General features: G+C 37.7%; 2 protein-coding genes across 3 annotated transcripts in view; one reads left to right on the plus strand and one right to left on the minus strand.

The window, feature by feature from the left end:
- Positions 1-3188: 3188 nt before the first annotated feature.
- LOC106868486 (LIM domain-binding protein 3) overlaps positions 3189-10156 on the minus strand; it is a 366710-nt gene continuing 359742 nt past the window's right edge. For both annotated transcript variants that reach the window (XM_052969627.1, XM_052969626.1), the window contains one exon: positions 3189-3198. The gene's annotated coding sequence lies outside the window, so the exon portion shown is untranslated. The remainder of the gene's footprint in view (positions 3199-10156) is intronic.
- Positions 7038-10156, plus strand: part of LOC106873836 (uncharacterized) — a 32705-nt gene continuing 29586 nt past the window's right edge. Inside the window, exon 1 of the mRNA XM_014921345.2 lies at positions 7038-7047. Within this exon, the coding sequence (XP_014776831.1) occupies positions 7038-7047 (10 nt within the window). The remainder of the gene's footprint in view (positions 7048-10156) is intronic.

Below are 10156 nucleotides of genomic sequence, written 5' to 3' on the forward strand. Positions count from 1 at the left end.
TTAGCTGAGGTACAAACTATTAATGTTAATAACATATTTTGTCCAATGTTCTCACTGTTAAAATTGTTAAAAAAAGACAGGTAGCTCTTTGTCTTTGCAATCACCTTCAATTGTCAGTACTTATTTGAAACACATTGAACCTGAAAATGCATAAACTTGAGAAGAACCAGCCTGCAGGCACTCCTCTCCTGTTAAAAAGTACATCAACTCCATGCAAAATACATTTAAATGAGCATTCATTATAACGGCATTCCCACATGCATTCTTTTCAAGTTATTTCGATGTTACACTCGCTTGCCCTAAGCCTTATTGCACGCAAATGGAGAAAACGTTCACTGCGTATATATCGATCGCTGTACGCCAGTGTCTAACAGCTTTAGCTTTTTAATGCACAAAAAATTGAAATTATTTTTTTTCTGTGCCTCTGATTAAAATTTTCGAAAAACAAACCCAGCCACATTACTTGGAAAAAAATAATCTTTATTGTGCTGGTTTTTCGTAAAATTTCGCGCATGGGAAAGGCAACAAAATCACCCCTCCCCACTTTGAATGGGATATTCCTATCTTAAAAAGTAATAATCGATTATCTCAGTAACCATGGGAGTTGGAGGGCAATAAAAATCTCCTGAACATGAGCGGACCATGCTGCCGCTCTGCTGAATTTCACGCTATTCCACTGCACCATTCTCGAGTGAATCTGCCGACACTCAATCAATCAATCAAGAACACTGCAATTTATAGTATAGACAATATGCAGCCTAAACAATATCCAATCACCCATCAAAACCCTGTTATACATCTTTTGTAAGGTTGGTGTAAGAAATGACAAAGTTGGCAACAATAGATAACTTACATCCATGTGATGCTTCTCTGGAGAGAACCTTGCTTTTGTGAAAATAATTTTGTATTGAGTGCGAGCAGATGGTCAACAATTTCAGTTACTAGGAATTGAAGCTTGCTACTTTGAAGAAATTAGTCTAACACAGAAACATTTTTTGTAAAAAGAGGCCCTTGGGGATCAACAAAAGTAATAGCTCTCTGAACTTAGTCCAACCTATTCTTATTCTTGCAACCATGCTTTCAGAGCAACCTCCTCCACTAGGTGACCAACCTAGCTTGGTCACCTAGGTAATGAAAACTATCTACCACATCCAAGGGTCCCTCAGTACAATTGAGGAAAAGTCCTTAGTGTTCATTGTACCTGCACATTTACGGACTAATTTCTGTTAACCTTCCTGTGATTCCACTGCACCTCTTATGTGTCCGTCACTTGCACTGGGTACTCCAAGTGGAATTTCTACATTTTGAACAGGGCCATTTCTCTCAAGGGATTATTAGTAATTTGTGTGCTTTACTGCTTACTAGTACTTTGATATTTGCTAAATTATTTCTTAGGTCCTTTAGATTCCAGTCCTTGCTTCCACACCTGAAGTTTCTTCTCTTACTCTAGTGGAGAGAATCAGCTATAAGAACAATGTCATTGGTATAGAGGAGCTCCCAAGGGCAACCAGTTTTAAACTGCCTGGAGGACTATGATAAACAAGAGTCTGAGGACTGATTCTTGGTGAGATCCTATCTGCACACTAAATTCAGACATTGTCCCTCTACATGGTTTGGATTGCTCTCAACAACTACTCTTCTATCCCAAGCTTCTGCATCACCACCAGATATGTGACCCTGTCAAAGGCTTTTTCTATATCAACAGATGCCAAGTACAGCAGTTTAATTTTTACTAGGTGCTTCTGCTGCAGTTGCTTTACTAGGATGATAGTAGTACTTCTCCTTGGCACAAAACCAAACTGCATCTCATCTAAGTTAATCCTAATGGTGCTGTAGAAATTTGACCATCTGAACAACAGCTAAACATAACTTTGAATATCCTCTCTTCTGGAATTTATCATTATCTAGTAAGATAACTTCGACCCTAATGTTCAAGGCAAAATTGACCTTGGTGGGAACTGAGCTTAGAATAATAATTATAATAATCCTTTCTACTATTGACACAAGGCCTGAAATTTCAGAGGAGTGGGGCTAGTCAATTATATTGACGCCAGTAATCAATTGGTACTTATTTTATTGACTCTGAAAGGATGAAAGGTAAAGTCAACCTCAGTGGCATTTGAACTCAAAATTCAAAACCAGAGGGAATGTGCCTTATCTGGCATAATAGCAATTTTGCCTGCTTGCTGTTTTAATAATAATAATAATAATAAAAATAAGAGCACTCAGAGAGTGCAAAATTCTGCCAAGGGAACACCAACATCCTCTCAACGATTAGCCAGAGATGATTTTTTAAATGAGAATATCTGAAATAAATTCGACTGTTCTCGCAAACGGGAATACTGAAAATGAACCCGACCGCTCTCAAAAATTAAGTAAAAAAACCAGAATCCTTGTCCAGTACCTGATCGATCCCAATGGTAGTCATGGAATGTGAAGGGGGCTGTATAAAATTTAGTAACAATAATAAATAGTTTATACTTATCTAATACAAGCCTAAGTTAACAAATCCACCATTCAAAATAGTTTCAAAGGCAGAGGTAATAATAAATTCTACTCAAGAATTTTTTAATGCATAGCATGAGACCTTTTGGTTTTCTCTTCTATTAAATTCCAGCCTTCCTTTTAATATTCCTGTTGTTTTAGATCAATGTATAGATATATGTATATCTGTAAGTATACTGTAACGTGTTAATATGTATAATATATATATTATAAAAATATGTTTGTGCTATTTAATTTCTGAACAGTGTTGCTGCCATTTGTTTATGTAGTTTGATTTCTTTATCCATCAGTTTCTACTAAGATAGAGACACGAGTAAAATTAATAATAGAGAAACGAAAATAAAACTTTGGGAACAGCCTAAAGGGAGATAACTGAGAAAGACTCGAAAGTCAACATAAGATCATGTAAAGTAAAGTAAATATAACAAATAATCCAGAATCCTTCTCGGGTACCAGATTGATCTCAAAATCTAATCAGTTTGTGCCAGTCACGAGGCCAAACATTCCTAAAAGTTTCATCTGAATCCATTAAGCAGCTCGAGATATCTTGTCCATGGACAAACAAACGAACATGACTGAAAACAATACCCCAGCCTTTGCTAAGGTGGAGGTAACAATAAAGTATTGATATGAGGTTACAGGTGCTTGGTACCAACATACATAGGAAAAGGTAATGGACAAAGAGGGGAAGGCAAAAATCATCTGGGACTTTAACTTCCAGACAGACAAGATATTAGAAGGCTAGATATAGTAACCTTTAGGAGAGACAAACAAGAGTGCCTAATAATTGATGTGGCAGTGCCAGGAGATCAACATATCATCATGAAAGAAAGAGAAAAGGTTGACAAATATGGAGACCTGAGAATTGAGATCGCTAAGATGTGGCAACTATGAGAGTCAAACATAAAGGTTATCCCTATTGTCATCGGAGCATTGGGTTCAATACCACCTAATCTAAAAATTTAGAAATACCCAACAATCTAGGTGTATTGCAAAAGTCGGCATCATTTGGAACTGCATTCATATTGCATAAAGTACTGTCTGAGGTCCTTGTGACTTGACAAACAGCACAAACCTCTGGCAGGTACAATATCTTCAATTAACAACCTCAGGATATTGTATACTGTGTAACGTCTACAAAAAAATAATAATAGGTTTCTTAAACATTCTCTAGAACAATACTATGCACAAAACCAAATATATGGCACCCTAGGCATAACACCAACATGAACTTCTAACTTGTTGTCTCTTGAGGTCTCTGGATGAGACTTGGGAGTCAACTTGTACAAATGCAAAGCAAAAGTCAAACATAAAATAATAATAATAATAATAATAAGAAGACGAAGAAGAAAATGAAGTAAAATAAATAAAGGGAAGAAGTTTGTTAAAGGCAATAAAAACAATTCATAGTTTTTGAGTGAAGAAACATTACAAGTGAAAATTTTGTGCTCAGAAAGTGAATTTATAAATAAAAAGAGTTTAACACCAAAACCCTTCTATTAAATTTTAATGTAATTACTGAAATGCATATCCTTATTGAAACATTTTCTTACATGGGTAGACATTGGAACCAGAAGCTGCCATTTGACTTGTTGGATCCTGTTGAAACCAATGCATATCAACATAGAAAATGGACATTAATTGATGATGGTGGTGGTGGTGGTGGTGGTGGTGGTAACAAGAAGAAACATTGGAGTGAAGATGTCTATAAATATATGACAAAATTGAAATGCTGAAGCTTACTGTTCCATCATGTTTTCCTCAGACTTAACATTCAAATACTGGATTTTAAAAACTTCTGGACCAAAATACATAAGCAAAAGGAGCAAACTTATATTTTCTAGACTACAAATGTACACTTTGGGTTATAGGGGAAGGAAAAGAGACCAGTCTCGTATAACATACCCTTCTAAAAGGAAGAAGTAAAACTCTAAATCTATCAGCTGTGAACAAATCTACACAGGCTCCAGCCACTATTGTACCAAGTGACTGACATCATTCGTAGAGCTGAATTGTGCCACATGTCCTGGTTGTGTCTTTTTGCTTTACATTGCCAAATTCAGTTAAATTGTGCATAGAATGGTTCCTAAAGAGACTGAAGTAGAACTCACCTAGCACTGAGACTGTATTGAAACTAAAGCATTTACAGTGTAGAAGATCCATTTTAGCAAATTAACAACACACCAAAATTGTTATATTTACTTTCAAAATAAATATATTTCAGGAAGTACCAAACATTCTGTTGCACAACTGTAACTTAGTCACATTTGTGCAATGGAATGTTTAATATTCATAAAATAAATTCAAAGTGAATTTAACAGTTTTGTGTGTTATTAAATGGTTAGAATAGCTCTTCCACAATGTAGTTGCTTTTATCACCATCATCTTCATCACTTAATGCCATGTTCTGTGCTGGCATGGGCGGGATGGTTTGACATGATCTAATGGGCCCAAGAACTACTTCATGCTCCAATCTACTTTGGCATGATTTCTATGGCTGGATGCCCTTCCTAATGCCAACTACTTTACAGCATATACTGGATGCTTTTTGTGTGTCACCAACACTAGCAAGGTTGTCAGGCTGCTTGAAGAATATAAGCCCCAAGGAGACAACTTTCTGCTAGGAGATGAGGAGTAAAAGTATGAGCTAAGGGTCCAGAGCAGAAACTTCTTGTTACAGATTAGAGGAGCTACATAACTATTTGCACTTTAGAAGAGGTAGTGGGAGTGATTGGGTGAAGTTGGAAAAAAGATAAAAATAGTAGTGATGAAGTGTCTGGGTGGCCTCTAAGTACAAGATGTGTAAGAAGTGAGTGGGAATGAGGGACCAGGAGTGTAAATGTTTGAGGGTCAGGGCAAGTAGGTGATAATTGTAAAGAGTGTGTAGGGAGGACAGATGGAATGAATTGTGGATGTGCAATGATGAATGAGTAAGGGGATGTAGGGGAGGAATAGGAAATGACAGATGGTGAAGAGCAGCAGAATAGTAAAGATGACAAAGTAGACAGAAGGATGTGGAAGATGAAATGCGATTAGCTGGATTGCAGGAGTGAGGGAGGGATGCAGGCATAGTGTATGAAGAGTGTAAGAGACATATGGTGGTGGAGGAGGAGAGAATTTGATGGCTCATTGATTGGAATGATCAATGAAAGTGTGGGTAGAGAACAGTATTAATGAATGAAAGATGGATAATAAGAAAAAGTTATTTATGATATATCGAAAAATATGTTGCAATGCTTCAAGTGAATTATCATGCTCTTCTAACTTTATATGGTTTTTTTATGTGGTAATTATCAACATCTAACACTTTTGTTTATTTCTAACTTGGTTCATTGTAGAATAAAAAATTTTTGGAGTACCATAACATCCCATAGCAAATTAATTCAGCATAGAATCAGCAGAGCCAAGCAAAAAGGTCCCTAACCTAGAGATATAGGTAAGTATACACAGAGATGGTATGCATGCAGCTTGCTAGCTCAGTAGTTCAGAACAGATTCTGTTGTATTAGCTGTAGAAGAAGCATAACAACAATGATGGTAACAATCAGTCCCATTGACTTCGATGTGTTTGAAGGAAAGGATTAAAAATTTATAAAAAAAAGATGCTGCATCCATTTGTGATGGATGCAGGAATGTAATTTGAGTTCAGGTATGGATTTTGCTATGAAGTCACAATGGGGACAATGATAATTTTGATTTTGCCTGGGAATGAACAAATGTGTCTGTTGATTATAGAATATAGTTCTTTCATTGATCTGTATCTTCAACTCAAATTGTTTAGATGCACCATGACACATTTCAGGTTTCTCTGATCAATTGAGGCAATAACTTTCCAAAGATGTTAAATTAAGCTGTAGGGATTTTACTGACTGTTCCAACTTATCCTTATACCATAGCAGGGATTTTCTTTTGCTGCAGAATTGGCTATACAAAAGAATTTTCGGAATGTGATCATCATACATTCAAACAGCATGCTTACCTGCACCAAATTCTCAACAACATGCTTTTAATCCTGGTTATATCACATTTTTATGAAACTTATCCCACCATTTTATGCTGCAGATATTATGTAGACAGCATATGCGAAAGGTTTAAAGTTTCTTTATATGCTTGTAATAGGGAGTTCATGCTTCTGCCCCATACAAAATACAAGCTTTGTATATACTTATTTTAGTTTTCAAACTGATACCGTGTTTATTCCACAAACAATGGAAAAGTTTTCCAAAAGAACTTGTAGCCTTAGATATTCATCCTCGTTATCATCATTTAACATCCATTTTCCATGCTGGCATGGGTTGAACAGTTTGACCAGATTTGGCTCCAGTCTGATTTGGAATGGTTTCTATGGTTGGATGCCCTTTCAAACACCAACCACTTTACAGTGTGCTGATTGCTTTTACCTAGCACCGCACAAACACCAGCATCAGAGCTTTTTACGTGTCACTAGCACAGGACTCTTGCATGCCAATCCTCTTCACAGGGGGGATGACTTGAACACTTCTGCTGTGGAGTATGGATCTCCTTGAGTACAGCATGGCGCCAGGTATCTTGGTCCTTCATCATCTTATCTGAAAGGTTCAATGTCCTGAGGTTGTCCTTTATCCCATGTCTTCCTGGGTTTTCCCCTTCCACATGTTCCATCAACTTTGAGAGATTGGCACTTCTTTATGGAGCTATTTGCATCCATCTGCATCACATGATCAACCCAGCACAGTCTTCTCTCTTGCACACAGCATCTATGCTGAGCTTCTCTCTCAATACACTTTGTTGAACATGCACATTACACATCCAGTGGAGCATACTAGTCTCATTCCTCTCTAACCTTTGCATATCCTCTACATTCAGGGCCCACATCTCACTACCATGTAGAATTGTTTTCTGTATACATGCATCATACAATCTCCCTTTCCTTGGTGCGAGAAACCTTTTGTAGCTCTCTGAATTTTTTTCCATTCTATTCTTATTCTAGCTGTTACACGCTCTGAACATCCTCCCCGGTCCCCTAAGTAGCAGAAATTATCTACCATTAATGAGCCACCAGGGCATTTGAAGGAATCAATTCCCCAGGTATCTATAGCTTTTATGGATCCTGTGCATCTCCCACACATGAACACTACTTTCCCTTCTAACATTGATTTCATCAAGTACCCTTAAAGTTTACTGTACTTCCAGGATATCTAAAATAACCTAACCCATTTGAGTCGTTTATTGTCAATCATCACATTTGAATCTTGAGTACACCTGCCAACTATTTCCTAAATTCCTTCAAATGAATGAAAAATTAAAGCACAATCATGAGTGAACAGAAAATCACCTAAAATCTCTTCTTTGGTCTATTACTTTGATCTGAAGCTTTACTCATTTAGGTTTAGTAGACATCTGTCTGTGTGACACTGAAAGTTTACACCTTTATGGTACTCCTTAAAAGCATGTTGGAGCATCAGCAACATAGTGTAACAAAAAGCACAGGAGCTAAAACACAATCCTGTTTAGTTCCAGTAGGAACAGAAAATGCCTGCTCAACTGGTGCTTATTTTATCAACCCCCAAAAAATGAAAGGCGAAGTTGACCTCAGTGGAATTTGAACTCAGAATGTAAAGACAGGCAAAATGCCACTAAGCATTTTGCCTGCCATGCTAACGATTTTGCCAACTCACCACCTTAATCAACATTATCATTTAACGTTTGTTGTCCATGCTGGCATGAGTTAGTTTGACCAGGGCTGGTAAGCTGAGGGACTGCACCAAACTCCAGTCAGATTTGGCATGATTTCTATGGCTGGATGCCCTTCCTAACACCAACCACTCTGAGAGTGTAATGGGTGCTTTTGTATGCCAGTTGTGTGACACCAGTATCTGCCATGACTATGGTTTCACTTGGCTTGATATGTCTTCTGACCAAGCACAGCATATTGCCAGAGGTCTCAGTCATTTGTCATTGCCTCCGTGAGGCTCAGTGCTTGAAAAGTGCTTTTTATGTGCCACCATCACAGGTGCTAGTTACATGACACTGACATCAGGCACATTGCTTCCTTGAGTCTCAATGCTCAAAAAGTACTTTTTATGTGCCAGTTAGTGGAGGCGCAATGGCCCAGTGGTTAGGGTAGCAGACTCGCGGTTTCGATTCCCAGACCGGGTGTTGTGAGTGTTTATTGAGCGAAAACACCTAAAGCTCCATGGGGCTCAGGCAGGGGATGGTGTTGAACCCTGCTGTACTCTTTCACCACAACTTTCTCTCACTCTTTCTTCCTGTTTCTGTTGTGCCTGTAATTCAAAGGGTCAGCCTTGTCACACTGTGTCATGCTGAATATCCCCGAGAACTACGTTAAGGGTACACGTGTCTGTGGAGTGCTCAGCCACTTGCACGTTAATTTCATGAGCAGGCTGGTGATCGGATCAACTGGAACCCTCGACGTCGTAAGCGATGGAGTGCCACCCTCCTGTATGTGCCAGTTACATGGCACTGACAATGGCATCAAATATGATTTCACTTGACTTGATAAGTCTTCTCAAGCATAGCATATTACCAAAAGTCTTGGTCACTAATCATTGCATCCATGAGGCTCAACATTCGAAGTTCATGCTTCACTACTTTGTTCCATGTCTTCCTGGATCTCCCTCTTCCACAGCTTCCCTCCACTGTTAGAGATCGGTACTTCTTCAAACAGTGGTCCACATTCATCTGCATCACATGACCATACCAACGCAGTTGTCTCTCTTGCACACATCTGATACCTCTTATGCTCAACTTTTCTCTCAAGATCCTTTGACTGTCGTACATGCACACTGACACAGCTCATCCAGAGAAACATACTAGCTTCATTTCTAAATGAAACTATTTCTGTGGCATTTTCCATAAATTTTTTTTCCAGTTGAATCACTTAGGTTTTTTTGTGTATATATGTTCATGTATTTTTTGTGTATGTTTTTATGTGCATGTATGTATATTTGTATGTAGGTCTATTTATTTAATTTTTGTCTTTGCTGAATCGCTTGTTTATCTGTGTGTATGGATGTATATTATGTTTTAGTGCAGATATGTATGTGTATACGTATGTATATTCTTGTATACACATACATATACAGTACTTACATACATACATAAACACATTGTACATACACAAAAAATACATAAACACATTCGATTCTGCTGAAAGAAAAAAAATCTAAATTCTATTTGACGGAAATTACCGAAGAAAGTTTCACTTTTAGTGTACGGTTATCGAAAGATAGCAGGTAGTAGTAGATCATCCAATGTCTTGTTTTAAGACAGTAAAGTGTGATATCAGAGTGGTTTGACTGTTATTTCTAGCAAATAGAATAATCATATACAAGCTGCTTCGTTGGACTCTTAAGCCAGTGATTACAGCGTTGTTATTTCATCGAAATAACCTTGTTTTGGAGGCGGTTTAGGATGTAAGTGTATGAGACAGCAGTTTCGTCCTGTGCGTGAGCGCAGAAATTCAAAGTGGATCAGCCACTAATCAGAACTGAAGTATTTCCTGGTCCTTAAAAATGAACCCTACTCCTTGTGGTGGGACGGGAGTTAAAAGCAAAAATGTATAAAAATTTAAGTATTTTGGTGGGAAAAAAAATTCAGGATGACAATCACAATTGTAAGATATACAGGAATCCTAGAGAATAAAAACTCAA

The sequence above is a fragment of the Octopus bimaculoides genome, chromosome 7 (genome assembly GCF_001194135.2).
Source record: "Octopus bimaculoides isolate UCB-OBI-ISO-001 chromosome 7, ASM119413v2, whole genome shotgun sequence".
Lineage (NCBI taxonomy): Eukaryota > Metazoa > Mollusca > Cephalopoda > Octopoda > Octopodidae > Octopus > Octopus bimaculoides.